General features: G+C 39.7%; 1 protein-coding gene across 1 annotated transcript in view; it reads left to right on the forward strand.

Moving 5' to 3' along the window:
* Nucleotides 1–6,607: 6,607 nt before the first annotated feature.
* PHEX (phosphate regulating endopeptidase X-linked) overlaps nt 6,608–22,199 on the forward strand; it is a 93,831-nt gene continuing 78,239 nt past the window's right edge. Inside the window, exons 1-3 of the mRNA XM_088532716.1 lie at nt 6,608–6,725; nt 10,943–11,011; nt 12,097–12,258. Coding sequence (XP_088388842.1) covers nt 6,608–6,725; nt 10,943–11,011; nt 12,097–12,258 — 349 coding nt within the window. The remainder of the gene's footprint in view (nt 6,726–10,942; nt 11,012–12,096; nt 12,259–22,199) is intronic.

The raw sequence follows: 22,199 nt of genomic DNA on the forward strand, positions 1-22,199 counted from the left end.
GAGGCGGTGTGTTCCCACTGGGTGTCGGGGGTAGTTAGGAAGTAATCCGGAATGCTTGCTTTCCTACTCCAGCACATGCAAAAAAGTCACAAAAGAAAATCATGTGGAGTTTGGGGGGCAAGGGGAGGAAAGGAGGAACTAGATAAATCCATTACCGAAGCCTTAAAATAACCTTGAAGTAAATACACTGCTCACTTTGACTTTAATGAAAACACAAAACGCTGACTTTGAGATGTATATATGAACGTGGTATACATGAGACTGTGAATGTCTACATGTTTTATGCAGACTTTTTTCTCTATCAGACTTGCGTATAAATACATAACAATGAAAGGGAGTGATAAACCTATAGGTTTATAGCCTGTGTATGTTATAGCCCGTGTTTTATAGCCTCATGCCAATGAAAAACAAACCCACATTGAGCTTTAGCTTAGATAAAGATGCTAGAAACTTTAGGGAAGGATTTCCAGAGACGTACCAATTTGGTTTACAAAGATAATTACATTTAGTTCCTGAGTCCCTGGTTCTTGGGGACTTCTGTGACTTGAGGAAAACAAACATTAGCTCTTGATTACTGTGTCTCCTGGGGCCTTGTGCTGTGGTTTCAACCTGGAGTGATTCTGCCTTTGCTTTCACGAGAACTTGGTGATTTAAACCCTCTAGAGGTGCTGCTGTGTGTAGTTACTAGATACAGGCGTAATCACTGAAGCAATATTAAGATAGAGACATGAACCGACAATAGCTGGAAATACCTCGGCTAAATCTTGACACAAAGTCTCTTGCTGTCATGGGACACTGTATTTAGGGCATGCTTAATGTGAGATTTTTCTGGCTTTTAACTATATGCAAAGTTAATTGTAATCTCATTTTGAGATGAGGGAGAAGAATCCACTTGAGTAAAACATATTCAAATAAAAATGAATGTAGGAAGATTCCGAGCATGTTGAAGCAAACTTGGAAGAGCAGAATGGCTTTTCTGTCAGCCTCTTTTCCTCTGAAAATAGAGCTTATGTAATTGTGCTTTCCCTCTCCTCTTCCACCTCCACCTTACCCAACAATCTTTGATTTTGTTGACCAGGTTCAAACAGATTTACCAGAGGGTATCAGGAATCAAAAATATTTACCAGAGGGGATTTGGGATCAAAAATATGAAATACTGACAATCTGTTGCATGGCTAAGAAAGGGTTAGTTCCCGTTACAAAGGCTTCAGTGCGAGTAGGACCTTCAGTAAACACCAGGGAGTGTGTGCTGCAGTGGGTGGCCTTCTCGTGAGAAGAGCTGTCACCGGAGCTTATGGCTGGCAGGACAGCCCCAACTCTCCCGCCTTGGAGAAGCCTCAAAGCCTTTGGGTCATGGTTTTCCTGGTCTCCTGCGGTGGCAAGTGAGCGAGTTCCCTCTCACAGACCAGGGATGCCCCTGTTAGCTGTTCACGGGCACTTGTGTGGGGCAGAGGCTCCTGGCATCCAGCTGTCTCTGAGCTCTACCTCTTCTGGTGATAAATCTCTGCAGATTTAAGATTCTAACACCTTTGTGGACCAAGTGGGGGCAGGTGAGGGCTGTGACTTTTGCAGAGATAGCCTTGCTGCTCTGGCAGACAGGCCAGCCCAGCAGGACCATCACCTTGGTAGATGCTGAAGGACAAACCCAGGTCTGATGCCCCCTCTTTTCATTTGCCTCATTCGGCAAATATGAGTCTCATTATACGCCTGGAAATTCATTCAGGAGACACAAACTCTTTGGAAACCACCCTTTGTTGCTCTTGCCATGAGACACAAGCTCTTTGGAAACCAGCCTTCATTGCTCTCGTTATTCGTATAAATATTTGCATTGAAAGCTGTGACTGAACATCTGGTCTCAGCCCATCATGTGGTTTGACACAGCATTTTAGAGCAAAAACAGAGTGCCCACATCCAGAGTACGCCACTGCACCTACCCCTGCGGCCATCAGAAGTGGTGAATATCCCTGCATGCTTTTTCAGTGATTTCCAACGTCAGTTTAAAGTTGGTTCATTTGAACAAAGCCATGCTGTAAATAAACAAACAATCTTATATATAGCATATACACAGGACAGGGGCTTCCCTTCTAATCTGTGAAGTGGGATGACAGATGCGGAGCAGAGTACGCACAAGTGATGGCTATCTGTAAACATGTTCTTTTAACAGTGTGAACATGGCCTTTAAGAGAAGTAGTGTTTTGTTTAGCTATAATCTAATCTACTTCTTGAAGAAAAATTACCGGAAGACCTAAAGCAGTTCTTCTATCGGCTTGAGAACATATGTATTGTTTCACTAAAGTGTTTTTTTAAAAGCAGCTCTGAAAGGGCTTGTGAACTTGAGTGATTTAAGTTTAATCATACCAGATGTTGGCTTTCATAGTGAGTTGCTGTTTGGGTTACATACAAGCATCTTTTGGTCGGAGAAAGCAATGTTCCCTGCAGCAGAGCAGTTTTTCTTGGAGTAATGAGAAGAGCTTGGCCTACTTAAGAAAAAAAGAATCGTAATAATTTGGAGAATTAAAAGTGTAGGAGGACAAAGTTTTCTGCTTTGCAGGGTGTTTTCTCTACACTTGCAGCTATATGGAAGCGGTTGTTTGTGGAAAAGCTTACCACAAGCAATGTTCAGAGCCTTTGAAGGCCTGTTGGCTCTGTATTGGCTCCTAATTAATGACCCATATTCTCACAGCTGCCCTGAAATTTTCTATGATGTGGCTGAAGCAGTGGAAAACAATGGAGTCATTTATTTCCAGCTATCTTTGTCGCAGGAATAAAGGACCAATTCCTGCCAGAGTGTGACTGCTGTTGGCTGCAGTATGGAAATTGAGGAGGTTTATAGTCAAGAGAATATCATAAGATTAAGAGATCTAAGGACAAATAGCCAAGTTGTCTTCAGATGCAACATTTTTTCTCAAGCACATTGCATGTACTTAAAGACAAGTTGGCCAATTTTGGCTACAATAGCTGTATAGTTTAAAAAATGAAATAAAAACACAAAAACAGGCTCCAAAGGCTCCGTAACGGAATACTTGAAATGGAATAAACTGTGGCCTGGACTCTGGTACTTGCTAATTTATCTGTTTCACCCAAGTTAGCATATACCTTTAAAGTTAGCTAAATGCAAGCGAGATGAAGATCTTTACAATATTCGTGCTCATTTTAAGCAACCTTTCAGCAATCTTGGGCTGAATATGCACCAACCTTTGGCTGTTCTGTTGTTCCAGACATTCAGTGGATGTTCAGGGACAGCCAGGATAACTCTGGCCTGCAGTGGAAACTAGGGCAAGGATGTGAGATTCTGTGTGTCTGCTGAAACTATTTGGTAACCAAACCTCAAGAAATGGGAACTTTCTTGAACAAGGCTATACGGGGAGAGAAATTTACATTGTCCTTGTGAATTTAAATATCACAGTTCTAATCAGCCCTTTTCACCTGATTTTGTCACTGGCATAACTGATCAAAGTGGGAATTGTATCTGCTAACAAAGCAGCAAGACGATGCATATGCTCATATTTGTGATCTTGTGTGTGTATGCATGTGTGCACGTGTATACATGCATGAACACACCTTTTCTGAAAAAGCTGGAAGACTTTCACAGTGCTGCAGCCTGGAGCACTTTCCAAATAGTTTGCCAGCTATTTCATATGGAATTTGGATGGATATGCTAGCACATCATTACCCAGGCATTGCTGGTGGTACCACAATGATCCCGTTGTTTGAGTGGGGCCTTGGTCAGAGGCTCTTCTGAGGAGTTAGATCAGTGCATGTTGCATTCAAGTATTAGATTAGTTTCTGTGTTTAGTGTTTCATGAATGTTTGACAGTGCTTGTACACAGTCTCAGTATGTGTCTTACTGGGCTATTACAGGCAGGTCTAGCCATAAGCGTGGCACGTATTGCATACCTGCACAAGAGCTGCCAGAGTTATGACCAGCAAGCCACACTCATCAGAAATCTGTTTCAAATGCCACATGAACCTTCTGTTCCTGATCAGCAGTACCAGAAGTTGATTCATATGTGCTCCATGCATCTTTTCAAATGCTGCTAGAAACAGACCCTTACAGCTGGGGCCTGCAGCTGTTTGTGGTGTAGCTCTAATTCCACAGTTCCTTGTGCTCTGGAGTAAACCACAGCGAGCTACAGACTACAGCCAGGCTCTCCTCACCAGAGGGGAGGACATCTCTATTATTCCACTGTGTAATAAGCCTGCAAACCCACGCTTAGAAAAGTCATACTGTTGCTGGCAGCTGACCTGTGTTTTTCTTGCCATAAGGTTCATCCAAGTGCTTGAGGATGGCTCTCCAAAGGAATCCTCCAGTTGGAGCCTTCTGGTGCTTGTTGGGATGTCTCTTTGCTCTCAGAGTCCTCACCTTTGCTTTGGCTAAGGCTCCTGTTTGGGAGGGGAAACTGAACTGTCCACCCTTCCCTCTTCCCTGCTTTCCCATATACTGTCTTCTCTGCCAAGTCTTCCAAACGAGACTGCAAATAGCTGATGTTGCTGTTTTGCACTGGTGGAAGCTGTTTTTGATTCCAGCTTTTCTAGGGAGAAAAAAATCTAAAGTATATTTTGGTAAGAAGGATACAATCATTTAATTTTGCCCAATGAGCAGATACAAAGCTGATGGACAGTATGCGCAGGAGGCATAACCGCTCAGTGCTTGCACCATCACTGCTTCAATGCTGTCAGGGATGGAAAACTGTCACCCAACTGCTCGCAAATGCTTGTCAAAGGCTTCCTTTTGAAAACTGCTCTGGCCAATGCAAAGCTGATTAAGTGGTAGGATCACAGCGTGTCTGTGCATTTTCTGTGTCAACACCCTGGCCTCTTGGCAGCCCCTTTGAGGTTCCTTCTGGTGATTTCTGACACGAAGGCTCACTAGCGCCCACACGAACAAACACAGTCTCAGATCTGAGCTGGCGGCTCCAAGTCCTGCCAGGCATCGTTTATAACCAGGGCTCTGCTTGTGCCCTCCGAGGCGAGCATCAGCGAGAACTCTTGTACTGCTTGGAAGGTACGTGGTCCTCCCCTTCCCCCGGCATCATCACTTCCCTCTTCTTCCTCAGCTGATGGAAGTCACAGACCATGGGTCTAAACATGAGGCAGTTAGGCAGGCAAAGGGAGTGTTTTTCCTGTGCCTAGCAGAGATAAGAACACTTTTCTGGGTCTCTCTGGTGAAAAGGGAGAGGGATGGCCAGTGTAGAACCCCACCAGGCTGTAGACAAGGTGGTAGAAATTAGGAGTTTTGGAGGCTGCACAATGTAAGTCTTCTTGTGGATGAGTAAGCTTTTTTTGGCTTTTAACCCAGCTGGGATCTAGGAAATTTTGTGTGCCTCTTAGTTTGTTTTGCAGGGATAAGTAACCCAGCCGAACTGATTACTAACCATCACACATTCATCTCATGAGGTATATTTCTTCTCTCTGCTTGTGCATTTTTTCATCAGGATGGGTGGAGGCAGAGATAAGAACTAATAAATTACTATTGTAAAAGTAACTCAGACCCATAAGCTGTTGCTAGGAATGCAGGCATGACACCACCTCTGTCTGAATTGTCACGTTTTACTGTGAGAGGGCAGCTCTGGAAGAACTGAGAGCTCCCAGAGGACTGTGTGTTGCAGTCAGCCCAGAGAATTCATTTTGAAATGATAAATTTTGCCATGGCATGAATAAGGGAACCTCTCCACCTGGAGAGAGGATCATCAAGCCTGCAACTGAGAAATCCGTATAGATGAGACTTCTATTTTGTTTTCCACTTGAAGTGCCAGATAAAGATATTTTCTGCTGTGTTTGCAGTAGTACTTGGAAGCACAGAATCCTCTCCTAAAATCCACCGTGCATCAGTAAGGACTAAAATATCACGCTAGAGAAGAAAAAGAAAAAAAATAGCTCTCAAAACAGCACTATTCTGTAGGTTGTGCTAATTATTGCTTTCTAGTGTGTGATTGTGATTTTTGGCACGCAGTGTCACATACCCAATTCCCAAAATAAAGTGTTACGTGATACCTAAGAGCTCTTAGGCAGCTTTAAAAAGGGATTTGTCCACTAAGTGGGTATATCTTCTGGTGAAGTCAAATGATGGATGCAGAAGGAATGGTTTAAGAAAAGGGAACTGTAGTCAGCAAATAATCAGTCTCTTGAAATAAGGGCAAGGGAAAAGGAAAACCTTCCATCAGTCCTGTGTTTGTAAAAGTTGTCAGAAATCCTGCTTTGATTGTAAAGGATTTACAGCTATATGTTTGAATAGCTAAAACATCTGTTCGGCAATATTGTGAAATCCTGAACTCTTGATAAAGGGGACTGCTAAGTGATTGGTTCCTAGAGACTTTACAGGCAGCAAGAGCTGTAAACAGTGGTCACCGCTCGCCTTTCCTAGGCTTGGCCAGAGGATAACTTAAAGCACAGTTAGTACTTAATGCATGAGTGTAGGATTTTCCCCTGGGAGCAAGAAGGCAAGAGAGCAGGAAGTGCCTCGGAAATGGTTCATGACAGAAACCTGAGGTTGTAAATAAAAGAGAGAAGGAAGAGAGCTCGTGAATGCAGTTTGTGAATAGCTGAAATACTGATACCACAGCAGCAAAGGGAAACCAGACTTCTCCGAGGGAGCACATCCTCAGCCATGGCGATGGAAGGAGAGACGGCACCGGATCGCAGGAGAAGAGCCAGCAGAGCAGTGCGGATTGCCCTCGGCGTGCTCGCGAGCGGCACTGTTGTGCTTGGCACTGTGCTCTTCTTGGGTAAGTGAGGAGCTCTGGGTGACCGTGAGCGTGCATCTCTAGCGGCTCCGCTTTGCTGCCGGACTTTGTGCTGCATGACTTATCTCTGCATCTTTCGCTGAAAACCTCTTCTTTTTTTTCCTTTCTTTTTTTTCCTGTTTTATTATTACCCTGGGGTAGAAATGTGCAAGTAGAGAGATTTCTTATGAGAATGTTATTGCTATGATGTGAGCTCATGCAACTACGAATGATGAGCTTAAATTTGTGTGTTCGCTTGAATGTGTCCTTGCTAGAACCAGGTTCTTTCATGGGACAGGAAGATTATGTGCATCACTAATGCTGATGAACTTGCAGATCGTGACTTATGTGGACTAGTATTCTTCATATCCTGAAAATCAGTCTCTAGTGCATACATTTTACAGAATCTTTTGGGTTATCCCTCATTTGGTTTTCATTAGGGTTTGCCTAAAATTCCTGTAGAAGGCTTCGATAGTGCCTATGCTTGCACATTTTTTAGCTGCTTCTGTTTTTCTAGGGTGAATTGCAAAGTCGTCTTTGCAAATATCGTAAAAAGTGTATCCGGGATGAAATTAAACTGTTTTGATCAGATTTATTAGCTGTGACTGGACAAAATGGAGAAGGAAATAGTTTTTCCTCTTCAGGGTTCGAAATCATTTGTAGATTGACTTTTTTGGAATATCACATGGAATTACCTCTAAAATGGTGTGGATCAGTATATCTGTCTTCAGAAAACTCCAGCTAATGAACTGAACGCGGTATTCTGTAAACACTTGCAGAGAAACATCCTCTTTTGGAATACCGCAGCCCAGCTTCTAATTTCTGTTGACCGACACCAGTTTCTGTGAATTTGAGGTAGAGCCTGTAAGTACGTCTTTTGCTTCCCTCAGGTCTTTTAGGATCTATTTGGGAAGGTATGGTTTGTTTAAAGGCACAACTTTCATAGGTTTTTCTATAGAATACTCCAGTATTTTCTATAGAATACTCCAGTAACAGCTCCAGTTTTTAGTACTTTTCTATTCTAAAGCAAATTCTACAAACAATTCCACATGAATAACTTGTGTTATGTGAGAAATGGCTTTATGAATGTGAGCAGAATTGGATCCTTATCTTGGTAGAGCAAACTATTGATTTTACTTTTTTTATAAGTGTTTTTCACACAGAAAGAATACAGAATTAAACATCATGCATTAATTGAGAGCTTATTTTATAGCACTAGATAGTTTGCGTATTATTGTTTTTAGAAAACCAAACAAAATTACCAGCAGTTTGTCAGAGATGAGTCCTTTATCCATAGATCAGACGCAAAAATTCAAGCAAATATATTGATTCTTATAGAAAATTTTGTAAGTTTACTCAGGCCCATTCTGTACTCAGGGATTCAATGTAAAGTTTTCCATTGGCATAACTGCAAAGAAAATAAAAAAGCTGGCCTTGAGTCAACCAAAATGCTTTTAGTATTTGTTTGGAATTCATCAGAGATTTTCAACTGAAAGAATAAAGGAAAAAATAATTTTGTCAATGAAATGTTCTAGTGTTTCCTTTTCAGTGTTTTCACACTGTATTTTATGTGTAAGTTTACTTGAATTTTCTGCTTTGCTAGGTTTGTAAAACTGCAGACAGTGAAAGCTTTTAATTTTGGTCTTATGGAGCATTTTAGATGATCTTTATGGAGCACCTCAAGATGACTTTTTTTTTCTTCACCTTTTATTTAATCTGCAAAATTTTCACTTCTGATGATAAACAACAACTGCTCTTCATTTTTTTTTTCTGAGAAGTTAAACCGCAGGGTTATCCTCTACTCTGATTCTACATCTCTATGAAAAGCCTGGAAGAATCACGTGTTTCTACATAGTGTTGCTTGTGGTGTCGGTGTCAAAGCACAGATTCCTGGGCACTTTTCTGTAGTTTCCCAGATGCCTGTAGTGCCTCTGTGCACACAGGCCAGTGTGTCATGAAGTGTTTTCCCATTAAGCCTGAGTTTCCTAAACAAGATTAGGACGGAACAAGTAGCCCCATCCAGGTAATATCCATGCTGATTTCTAATGGGGGAGGCAGCGAGAACAGTCTGCCTTGAGGCAGCTGAAGGCACCTCTGGGCTTTCATGGTGCAGCTGTGGGCATCCCTGGGGTGTGCACAAGAGCGTGGCCTTCAGTGGAGCCCGTCATCCTCAGAGACATGGGGGCTCCAGAGGCAGGTGCATAAGTGGGCGTCCTGGCTATGGTCTTCCCAGACGGGTGCTGGACCCGGAGCACGTCTTCTTTGGGTGTGCCTAAGTGGTTTGGAGAGCTCAGGACCCACTTGTAAAGAAGACTCATGAAAAAAAGGGTGATCTGTGGCCAGGTAGAAGCTCCTGACTGAGACCCATCTCTTGCTCTGGGGACAGAGCCGGAGTAGCAGAAAGCAGCTCACTCCATGGCCCCTTTCAGGCAAAACATGAGGCAGCTTTACAGCATGTTCCAGCAGCCTCTTCCTGCTCATGGTAGGCCTTTGGACTTCTCAAATTATAAGAACGTCGACATTATTTGTGTCTGGAGATTTCTATGTGTTTTCCCCTTTCAGATTTTTTTTTGTTTGTTTTTGACCTTATCCATGTTCATTTCTTTAAGCATCTGGCAATAAGCTTACAGAGCAGATGCTGAGAAACTGGGACGTGGAGTCCTAGAGCTGCTGCTGTAGCTAATGATCTACTGATGAATCTTGGTAGCAAAAGAAGGCAAGAGAACAAAACCAGGCAATAAAAAAAATAGCATTTGAGTTGCTATTTTCTTTCATTTTCAAGTATCAAAACTGAGAGGACTGCTTTAGATTGCTTTTGTTTTCTTTTCCTTCTGTGATTCTTTTACGTTTTCCATCATTTTCCAATGAGTACAGTAGAATTAAATAGTATCTGGCATTTTCTCTGCATTTTGTTTATTTTTTCTTAAGGAAAAAAAAACTTTCTTACCCAATATCCGGGCAAGTTTTAAAAGGCTAGCTGAAAGAAGGGCAAAGGTGAGCCTCCCTGAAGAAGTACAACACTTGGAAACATGTGAAATAATAATGGATAATATTCCTGTTATTTAGTTACTTTTTTTTTTCTAGAGTTGTATGGAAAAGATGGAAAAGCTTTATGTTCAATTCTAGCATTAGCAAGAATTGTAAGATTTCCTCATGTTGAAATACATACTTATCATTGAATATATTCTGTCTCTCTTGACCAATATAAAACTTCAGAAGAAATTGCTTTATAAAAACCAGCACTGTTAGAGTTATCATACCTTGAAATATTCTACTGGTGTGGTTTTTTATTTATTTTTCCCCCACCGTATTCTGACTTAATGTAACAGAAATAGCAAGGCTTTTCCTTACGTGTGTGCACATCTACCTTTTGGGACGCTTTCCCATCCTCATCCCAAGAATCAATTAGCTGCATATCTGCTTCCTGAGAGCAGCGTCTGAAATTAGCAATTCCTATGCTTAAGTTTCAGTAGCAGCTGTAATTAATACATATTTTTAAAAGACGAGCAAAGTCAACGGAGAATTTCATAGTTCATGTCAGCAAGGTTTTTGGAAGCAATTGAAATTGTGAGAACTGGCTCCCAAAGGTGCTGTAAAGCACACTGTGGTTTATAAACCACAGCTATTATGGTGTCTACTGCTATCGAGGTTATTTCTAGCTGCAATAAGGGTATGTTGCAAGGGGCCTGTCAGTGCTGGGTTGTGCTTGTGGGACCAGGCAAAGCATGTACTGTCCACTGCAGGGCAACATGACCACTGCTGCATGCAAGTGGCTGTAAAGCCCGGCAAAACTTACTGGGAAGCTGCATGTTAAATTGCCAGCTGTGAAGGTTGCCTCTCTGAAGGATGAGGATGTCAATGATTAACTGTTTACTTTTTGGTAGTGTGGACTGTTCTTGAATATGGTGCACAGTTCCTGTTCTTCTAGGCCCTGTGCAAACGGGTAGTGAGAGAGAGTCCTTGCTTCATCCTGCCTCCCAGCCAAGACGGAGGAAGCAGGGGAGGAAACATGGGAAAGGATCTTTCAGGAGCTAATGGTTTGCTAGGAGCTGCAGTATTTACTTAGTGCATGTTCAAGCTTTTAAAAATAACTGTAGTCAGAGATGCATTAGGGTCAGATCTTGCACTGACATCTGAATGATCAAATACACAATGTTTGCCTCGAACCAGGAATGCTCAGTTCATTGCAGATGGTCTCATTATGGCTTTCTATTTTGCAGTTAGCCAAGGCCTTATAAAATTTCATCAGAAGCCACAATACTGTTTGACTTCAGAATGTATTGAAGCTGGTAAGCAACATTTTTCTTCCCTCTGTTATATGGTAATCACAACATGTTAATGAGATATTGATATCATTTTAATTGTTCCATCACTCCTTTAGTCATAAAACCTCATTAAAACAAAGAATAAGTTTTTGGTTTTTTTTGAATTCAGCTTCATGTTATGATGTGTTTGAGCTCAACGCCGCCTGAGTTAACTTGAAAAGCTTCCTAAAAGTTAGGGGTTATTTTTGTTGTTTCCTTTTCAGTAGTCAGAAAAGTAGCAAGCCAATAAATGGTTATACACAGAGATGCTTTAGGGATGGATCTTGCATAGATTTAAAAAGTCATAATGAGGTAGCTATAGCTTAAAATCTGGAATGACTTCCAGATTGTCCGTCTCTTTCTCCAGACATGTGGTAATCTTCATAGAGCTGGGACACCTGTTAGCACTAAATGTGTGCTACAGGGCTCAAGTAGGACCTGAAAGTGACACTTGGCACTGGTCAACTTTGTTACAAACTTTTGCTCTCACAAAATCAATGAGATTTTTATAATTGAATTTAGTAAGAGCAAAGATCAAACAATAGTTATCACATCTGGAAATCTGACCTGAAATTTGAGCTGTTTTATTTGCTTAGTGCCACAAGATGGACCTTATGTGAACTTTTAAGAGTATTTATTTCCATTCTAAATCATATTAAACTAATTCTCTAAGCTGTCTAGCTTGTGTTTGAAATTCTAATGATATTTCATCATGACAGAATGGAGAACCTGTATTTAGGTGTCTGGCTCCAGCAGTTCAAATTCTTCTAGTGCGAGATTCACTGGTCATCTCTGTACAGCACTCAGAAAGCATGCATTGCACACATATTCTGTGTTTTTTGTTTCTCATATGGACACTGTTAGATGTTAGAGAAGCACGAGTGGTATTCTTGCTGCTTTTTGAAAACAGCAGAGGCTTGGACGGGACACATCAGTCCTAGAACAGCAAGACTTATCTTTCAAGTGAGGTCAACAACACATTTAAGAAACTGGTAAATGTTAATCCTTTCTGAACTGTTGCCTGACATAACTCTGTTTAGTAAGAATGTTTTATATTTTTTTTTTAACAGCTGCTGCCATCTTAGGCAAAATAAATCAATCTGTAGATCCTTGTGAGAACTTCTATCGATTTGCATGTGACGGTTGGATATATAATCACCCTATCCCAGAAGACATGTCAAACTATGGCGTTTATCCTTGGCTGCGGCACAATGTGGACCTCAAACTAAAGGGTAAATATGTCATTTCTGAAAACGTTACGTTGTCTTTTGAATGTAGCTTGTTAACTGGCTGTTTTGAAATAAATAAGAACTCCGTGCTCCTTCCTGGGTACTGTGCAATAGCCAGCAGAGCAATGTATTGTTCTGTTTTAATGATATTTTTGGTGTTTTTTTTAGTGAAAATTACATTAAGAAAAAGTGTCTTACTAGAGAAACAGAAAGCAGGAACAAAAGGATACTTATGCCAAAGGAAAGGACTGCAGGATTTGAGGCATTCCCCTTCACAGTACGATAGCAGAGCAGAACACAAGACCACAACATGCACTTTTAGAGCTGGGGCAGACATTAAGTAAACATTAGTCCTTCTGCCAGTGGCCAATAGCAGGGAAAAAACGTAATAAAGCAAAAATAGAGTGATATTTTTCAGCATCCTTAGCTAGTTTTGGGACAGTCGGCAATTTGCAGACTTCCAGAGATGGAGGTTTTTTGAGTACTCTGTTTTCTTCAAGTTGCTTTGCCAGGTGGCAAATAAGATGTCTAGGTGTGTGGTCGCCAGTGGAGCACCTGAACTATCATCAGCGAAATGGAAGACTGCTTAGGGATGTGTCTGAAGTTAAAAATACCCTGAGGTGGAAACGTGTAGGAAGGGAGGTATTTTAATCTGTGTGTGAGCTGACTTTGTGCTCTACTCTGCAGTAAAGCCACCTCAGCAGGAAGTTCCACAGACCAACTGGGGAAAAAAAGGTGGTGATTATTGTCGGGTAGGAAAAACACACCGGGTTTTTACGATTGCCACTAAAACCATGAGTCATGCAGAAGGAGGGAGATGTGCAAGATTTAATATTTTCCTTGATGTGCCTGAGCATTGTATACCTTAAGCATGTTGTTGATATATTAGTTGACATTTGTAACAGCCTCCTTGTGCTCGCCACAGAACAGAAATCAGTCTTTGGATGTTATGTTTAAAGTGATCTATTGCATTTATTATTCTATTTTGTGTATATGCACGTGTGGGTCTATGTATCAAAGCCCTCTCTACTTGCTTTCTTCAGTCATATCACATTCAATCTACATATCATTAAGTGTTTTAAAAGCTGCCTTCAGTTTTGGACTGTGAGTTTGGAAATTTCAGTATAGGATGCAGCAGGATGCAGAGCTGCTTTAAGTCTGCCGAAGATGTCACAACCACAGGAAAAATTACAGCCAGAGCCTGTTTTAAGTTATACATTTGCATTGTAACTGTTCTGCTGCCAAAATAAGAATGTGCTAGATAACTGCACATTTCGTCTGAACCAGAGCCACATATAAGCCAGATCTAATTGAATGTAGAATAGCAAGCTGTGACTTTCATCCTGAATTTCCTCTTTTTGCAGAGATTAATCAAGGGCATCATGCTACAGCACTTTTTTTTTTTTTTTTAATGGTTTTCCTGCTGCAGTCCCCTTAGAAGTTGCTAATCGCTAGCTAGGAAAATGCAGCACAAAGAAAGAGCATCTGAGTGAGTAGTAGTTGCGCAATGGCAACTCTATATCAAAAAATGGTGTAATGAAGACACTGGTAACTACTTTATAAGGAGGCCTGAAGTGCTTATTAGCAATGTACAGGGACAAGGATGTGAAATGGTGGTTGAAGATGATTGAATATAACATCTCTCACCTTCTCCTTAACTTTTTATTTAATAAACCCTCCAAACTGTACGTGGATAGATTTCAGTGCAAGTGGCTGAAATAATGAGGCATAACTTCAACCTCTATGCATGTTTGTGATTGAACTAGATTTGCTTTATTGAGTGAGTATGGCACACCCAGTTATTCATTTTGCCACCAAAACTTTTAGCAAGATGAAGAACTTTTGCATAGGGGGCCACATATGGCAGACCAGACTTTGGAAGCCAATTTAATCTCTTTTCTAAAGAGCTCTTAGTGGAGCTTTGTACCTTATTGTAAATTTTCCAGTTTGACACTGAGTAGATTAAAAAATTCCCATCTTTAAAGAGCTGCTTATTATGCAAGCTCTATATTCTGAAATATTTATCATATTAAAGAAAAGTATTAATCTTAGAGTGATAACATGGCTTGGCCAGAAAGCCACATTTTTCATATTTGGTATTCTTTGATGGTGTGATATAGGTGGAAGTATTTAGTCAGGCAATATATTAAAAACATTATGTTACTTAAAATAAATTATTTGAACATCTAATCTGTTTTCTGGTTCCTGAATGTTTCTGAGTCTCAAGCAGAAAGGGAATTTGGGTATTTTATAAGTTCTGTACATAGCCTTGGTTACACTAGGACATTTTCAGTCTTCTGTATAATTTATTTTGTGTTCAGAGGCAACCACGTGGAGGAATACCTTCCTGGTTTTAGTAGGTAGCCAGAGGAAGAATTAGTTCTGGCTAACCAAAAAGTAGTATGTGTAGCAGCATAGTGTACCAAAAACCTTCACTAACTGTTGCTGTATGTGAGAGTGAAGTTTTTTTGTTGCTTTGTTTTGTTTTGTTTTGTTTTGTTTTTGAGAATGCAGCCACAGAGAGGCCCAGGACCTGGCTGTCAGCTGCAGGAGAGGGAAGAGTGCTTTCCCTGTCTGTTAAGGCTTCTCTTGATTTAACTGGGAATTGCAAAGAGGAGTAGGCGGCTAGGTCAGTGAGAAATGGTGGAGAGTCATTGGGCAGTAGATTTTGATTGACTGAAGAAAGAGGACAAGAAAGGTGTTTCAGGGTTCTCCTAGATTTGCAAAGTGTAGTGTGGCAATCAAAATCCTATTTTTGTATAAGGATTTGGGTTTATAATGGATGGGAATATAAAATAATTTATACTCCTGTGGCTTTCTCTGGCTGTCTTAGGAAGGACTCAAGCTAAAATTGTATCATCATTTTCCTTTCAATTTCTTTGCCATTCTTTGTCTAAGGGTCACTTCGATTTCTTTTTTTAGCCTCAGAGAAAACCACAAGTTCCATGTGAAATTCACTTTGATGTCCTGACTACACAAAGTGGTAAAACCCCATCCCAGTGAAACGTTAGCAGTAATAGCATTTCATACTTTATGGGAGAACGTACAGAATGACAGCTCCAGATGGCCAAAGTGCACAAGGAAGATCAAAGATGAGTTAAAAGCAGAGTCTTGTACTTTTGGTTGTGACTCAAATTCATAGAATCACAGAATCTCTCTGGTTGGAAAAGACCTTCAAGATCATTGAGTCCAACTGCAAACCCATCACCACCCTCCTTGCTAAACCATGTCTCTAAGTGCCTCATCTATACATTTCTTGAACACTGCCAGGGATGGTGACTCCACCACTTCCCTGGGCAGCCTGTTCCAATGTTTGACTACTCTTTTCGTGTAAAAATTTTTCCTAATAACTAACCTGAATCTCCCCTGGCACAAATTGAGTTTCCATTTGAATTTCCGCTTGAATTCCACTTGAATTTACATTTCCTCTTGTTCCTTCAGTTGACTGACAGCCAATAACTTCAAATATTTAGATTAAAATTTCTTGGTTCCTAGTGGAACTGTAATGGTGAGAATAAAGGTAATTCCCCTAATTAATCATTTGTGGGTGAACTAAATTGTCCCTAACTTGAAGCAAGCCTTTCTTTTGCAGATGCACCACAGGCACATTGAAAGGTGCTATAGTTTGTTAAGGATGACCAATTTCAGCACTGCTGGGACTATGAAGTAGTTCATGGAGCCTTCCAAAATGGAAGAAATGGTTCAAGTTTAGCCCCTGTGATGTGAAAAAGAGCTACTTCAGGCTGCAACCATTTCAGCTTTACCTTGCATCAAGGTTGCAGTGTCTCTGCAAGTTAATACACGTTTCACTTGCTACAAAATTTCCTGCAGCTATTTTAAATTTTCTGTTTTGATTGGTGACCTTAATTAAGAGTTTAGGAACACTATCCTCTTACCATTGAAATGCAGGTGGCTTTTTGTGAATAATTCCAAACTGGAAGCCTGAGGCAAGTGTGAGAGTATCTGTTACCTGTGGTGAATGTTCATCATGAGCCACTTTCTTTTACTTTCTCTAAAGTCTGTAGAACTTTTTTTTTTCTCCCCTCCAAGTGACCCTACAGGAAGCAATAACAAAAGAAGCCTCTCCATATGTTCCTAAATCTCAGCATCACAAAGGAAATACTTTCAATTATACGAATACTTTGTGAACATGTCTTTGAGCTTTTTAAATTTACTTTTGTCTGTGGAGACCAGTTTATGGGTTTTGTTCCCATACTGGTACTGCTCCAATGAGGCACCTAGTTTGGACTAATTTGCTGTGCTAAGTTTTCTTCTCAATATTGAAATTTATATTATTTTGACCATAAATTCGTCCTTTCAGACAAATCCTATAGACAGTGTTGGCTGGTTGCTGCACAACTCAGAGAACTGGGTACTGCTGGGCTTTGGTTGGCTTCTGTTCTTCCACTCTTCAGCAGATACATGGTTAGTACCACTGGGATGGCATAGATATGGCCTATAGCATCTGTAATGTAACACTGAAAATGGCATATTTATCTTACTTTTGTAAGAGAAAACAGACATAGCACAAGTCAGGCAAACCTCTCCGGCAACAAGTTAACATTTTGATTTTTGATAAAGTACCTGAATCAAAGATGGAGAAACCAAGACTTCTTATGAGCTTTTGTGGCTGCATGAAATTAAAGCTGTATTTGCAATGGGTGCTTTGAGGAAACCATGAGTACAGAAAAGAGATCATTTTGGTTCCTGAATGAGGTTTAGGGCAGCACAGTTGCTGAGCCACAGGATTCCCACAGCGTCTGTCTTGTCAGTTGACCAGAACACCATCTTCCTATGAGTCTTGCATTAGAACAAGTTTAGGTTTGGCTTAGGCTAGGCTCTCTCATTCTATACATGACACAATCTTCCAACTAGATTTATAGTGAATCTCTATTTTAGCTGTTACCTGCATCAGGAAGACATATTTATATCTTTGGATATTTAATTCTAAAATTGCTGTATGACTATATTTTGCACTGGTAATTCTTTAGAAAGATGGATTCATTCCTTAATAAACAGCAGTATGTGATATTTGATTTTCCACATTCACTAATTGAAATGAAAAATAATAATAATGCAAGTATATATTGAAAATATTAATATAATCAAGTAAAGCTTAGTGCTGGCATTTCACACAGAGCTCCATTTGTATGGTAACCTACTGGGATCCTGCTGGGATCCTACTTTTTGGCTTAAATGCACTATAAACTAATGTGCTTAATCTAGTCAGCATATGTCAACGTTATCCTATATAGCATGATGCCGAGGGAGTAGGGGAATATTGCTCAAAAGATTGTATAAAATAAATATTACTGAAATCAGATTTATGAATAACAGCTCTCGCATCCCCATAAGGCATGATTTGCCTTTTCTACTATAGTTTACAAACGATTACATTATTTGCTTTTGGTGAGAAACTCACATGATGACCTTATCTTTTCATATACAAACTCAGAGAATTTACAAAACACTAAAATTATAGCCACAAACAACATTGCCATTTAGGATAAGTGCTGTATATTATGTCATTGAGAGCATTAGAAAGAATTTATGTAAGCACAGCTATCCAATTGCCATTTTCATGAAAACTTTCATATTGTTGAAACTGATATTCAAAAAAAGACAGAGAAATTTCTTCTTGGGGTGCAGGAATCACCTAAAATGGTAGCATATTAATCTAGTTTATTTGTATAAATGCAGTATACTTTCATGAAGTTGGCACATGGAAACACTTATTTGATTCACTTGATTTGTGCTTCTTGGGAATTGGAAACTATCTGAATTGATTCATTACTAAATCTTCATTAATTCCTATAGACATGCATATTAATTACATCCTCATTAATGTGGAATGAATTCATAATGATTAAGTGTTCTATCAAAACGTCAGAGGAATTGATAGTGATGGACTGGTTATTTTTGAGTGTCACTAGACTATCCTTGGTGAGATGGAAAATGTCATCAAAAATAGGCTGATGGACATTAATCGTATCAAATATGAAACACGTTTGCCAGAATTGATTAATAGTGTGTTGATTATCATTAAATGCCTCTTCAAAGGAGGAAAAAAAAAAGGTGGTGCAAACACAATTTCTTAAAACAAGGCAGGTCTATATTAAAATGTCAGCTCTATAAACGCAGTTGTGAAGAAGAAACTCCTGCTGCAGAATAAGTTTACAGTTTTTATTAAAAAAAGAAGCAAATAATAGATGCAAATAACATGTTTCAAAATAGAGAAACTATTATATTCAAGGAATATCTGAATCTGTTCAAGCCAAAATCAGTCCTACCAAAGACGATCAAGAGCCCCGTTCATTAGCATCCTACATGCCTTCTGCTCACAAAAGACATGGGCATATACACTGTGGCAGATGGTAGGACAAGGTGGGTTGTATCCAGTGCTCTGAAGGTAGTGGAAGGCTGATTACAGAGCGAATACAAAATATGAAAGCAGAAATAGTACATGCTTTGGTGAAGCTTGCTTCATTATGAGCTTGAGAAAAGGTAAAAGCATATTCACTGTTTAATTTACATCAGTGCAGATTGTGGTTTGATGATATAAGATGATCCAAGACTATTCACAAATTAATTTGCTAAATAACTTCTTTTGCTCTTTTTTTTTTTTTTTTTTTTTTTTTTTTGTTGAGGGACATAATAGAAGTTGTGGCAGGGGTTAATTTTGATGATTATATCACTGCCAAAAAGCAGGAATGTGGATCTTTCATTTCTCAGGATATCACCTTAGTTGTGAAACAGAAGCCTGAGTGGTTGCTTTTTCTTGTTTTCTCTCATTCAAACTGCTTTTCTTGGCATAAAAAATTCTGATTACTGAGTCAAAGGCAATAAAGGTTCTTCTAAGTGGTTTTATTAGCCAGATATTTCAAGTACTTCACATTTTTTTGTGTGATATAAGGCTGAAGTGCCTGCCACAACAAATATGTGATTTCATATAAAGTAAAATAATTCTGATGGTAGAGCTGAAAGAAAAGATAACCCAGAAGTCCCTACATCTCAGTAATCAGAAAATCTCAAGATATGTGAGACATTGAGAATGAGCAAATGGGCTTCGACTTGGATCTTTGTTTGATTCAGCTGGAATAATAGGTTTTTATTATCTTAAAATTAATATTTTTTGTTTGTTTGTTTCTCTTTTGACAAAGCAAATGCTCTCCAGGTTGGACTGATGGTGCATATATGTTTTTCCAAGTAAATTGATTATTTTCCTGTATCCATTTTAAATATATGTGAGAATTAGCTCATTGAATTAGCTCATAGCTCCTAGCTTTGAGAATTGGCTCTTTGATCATTTACTCTCAGCAATGAAGGTTTTTTTAGGGCTATATATATATACATTGACAGGACAAACATTTAAAATGAGAAATTTCTATAGAGAGGAAATTTATTGGTGTCTATGATATTAACTATTTTGATTTATTTCTTTCTCCGAGCAGCTTCTCTTCCCTCCCTCCCTTTACTTTCCTGTAGACTCAGATGCAAAGCTTTATTTGGGCAAGAATAGATTGAAGCATACAGAGATCAATTTTTGCACGTCTTTGGAACTAGTTTGTTTTTTCCGTATATATTGAGCAAGCAGTAGAGGAATCTGGGCCATAATGCAATTGAAATTGAAAATACACTTTTGTAAAGTGCATTTAAGTAATTATTGTAGTGCTTGCTTCCCTTCTAGATCTTTCAAAGTGAACAATATTACAACTATCAACTAAAAAAAAAGAACCTTAATGTCAGTAGAATGCTAATTTTTTTGAAGAATTTAACTGCACTAGTGAGACTACCAATTCTAATTAGGTGAGTGGTTTTAGTAGTGAAGGAGTGCAAATTAAGTACTCAAGCAGTGTATTTTTATTTTGAAATTCTGGATACAAACTTATTTGAAAACAACACCCACTTGCAACAGGCTCTATAATGAGAGTTTGGGAATGTGGGCTCCAGCTGTGTGTGCCAGACTGTCCACCAGACACCTGAACTAGTGACAAGCACTGGAGAGCAAATAGCAAAAGCGGTAATTTGAAGTTTTTAAAAAAGTCCGTATTAGAGGGAAGCTCCAGAAAAAACAAATATTGCTGTCTCCTGTTTGTTAACGGAGATGGGTTGTACTATACACTGCAGTTGTGTAATAGAAGAAATTCTTAAAAGGAAATTTGTTTTTAAGACATAAAATAATTTAATTTATTAGTCAAATCCTGAAACTACATACACGAAAGCTAATTTTGGTTACACTGGTTTCAGAAGAGAGCTATGAATAGGTTTTTTTTTTCCTCTCCACTGATGTTTGCCTTCATGGTGTCTTGCAGACAGGGAAGAGCTAGCTCCCCTTCAAGGTTTTCACACACGAAGCAGCTCTGAAATGAAAGCAAGTGCCCTACATCGGTGCAGAGACCTGACTGAAGCTAATAAAGCTTCTAAGAGGGGTAAAATTCTGTCAAAGCACTAAGGAGAAGCTCTTGCCTTCTGAAGCAGAGGGTGACCATGCAGGACTGTGCTCTGAGAGAACAGATTTAATTCTAAGAATAATTCAATCTTGGCTTGACCATACTTGCTTTGCTCCCAAAAAACATATACAGCATTGAAATATGTCAGTTAAGTCTATTATTTCTTCTAGAACCTATATATCAAGTTATCCTCTTTTCAGAGCTTGTTATCTGGGTTGTTTGCACTACAGTCCATCAGATTCATATTATTATGTAGCAAGTTGGCAAAGTTACCATCGGTCAAGTGATCATAGCAGGGATATGCATAATTTTAGATGCTGTGGCTAGTGTTTTTATTTTAAGGTAGAACATTATACTCCTCGTAGGCCTTGGTCCATAAAACTCACCACTGCCAGCTCTCCTCTTAACCCCAGAACTTTGAGGAAAAAAAAGGAAGCGGAAACTAGATACACTAAATGGACCTCAGCTGATCCCAAACCGTTCTGAAATAATCACTCTTGGAACAGGCCTGTTTGCATGACTATAATTAAGAATGTGCATTGGTCTATCTGTGACTTCCGCAAGAGCAGCATGGTTTTAAACTCTTTTTTTTGTGCTTTTTGCATCTTGGCCAAGTCAGTGCTGTGCAGGAAGACTCCATGACTTGTAATAAACTTGACTTTAAATCCAGTGCACGGGGAGTTTGAAGAAACTGCAGCATCTTGATACAAATATTTGGCTTCTGTCAATTACAGTTGTTTATCAGGTGGTTCTTTTGACATAGGTCCTTGCAAAATAAATCTGTTATTAAAGAGTTAGGTGTTCCTTATGAGGACTAGATTAAGCATAATTAGATCACAGCTCAGGGACTCAGTCAGCGGCACTCTGTGCACAGGTGCTATGTGTTTGCGTGTTCAATCCTCAACAGATAAATGTTTGCCACATGTATTTGTGTTCTTTGGTGCCTGATGGTGCTCCCACTGATACATAAAGTTTGCCTCTCTTTCCCTCCCCTGTGGAGAAGATTTTGAGAGGAAGAGTTGCTGTCAATATATAACAGCAGTTAAGTACTATTTTCCTCTGTTTTCAAGCTGAAATTCCTCATAGGAGATCCTTAAAGCTTGCTACTGCTGGCCTCAGAAGGTATCCTGCAGGTTTACAAAAGATAGCTTGGATTTTCCTTCCTCACAGAAGTATCACAGAATAATAACTTGGGAAGAACGCTAAGCTTGTGACTGATAGCTAGGGGTGGGTGAACAGCTCTTTTAATTCCTCTCATCAGACTGAAGAGCTGACCTCTAAAGCAGGATGGGCTACAGAGGGGCAGGCGAAGAACAGAGGCTTTACTGCCTAAGCACTGAAAGAGAAATCCACCCTGTCTGGCATTAGGTGTTTGCCAAGAAACTGCTTTTCTGCAGTTTCTGCTTATTGGTCTCAGAAACTAAAGGTCCCTGGGTCTTGGGACATGATATTTATATATACATTAGGCAGTGAACTTGTGGCTGCTAGCTGCTG

Source organism: Tinamus guttatus, unplaced genomic scaffold, assembly GCF_059628265.1.
Source record: "Tinamus guttatus ecotype Peru unplaced genomic scaffold, ASM5962826v1 Tinamus_guttatus_pri_ptg000470l, whole genome shotgun sequence".
Lineage (NCBI taxonomy): Eukaryota > Metazoa > Chordata > Aves > Tinamiformes > Tinamidae > Tinamus > Tinamus guttatus.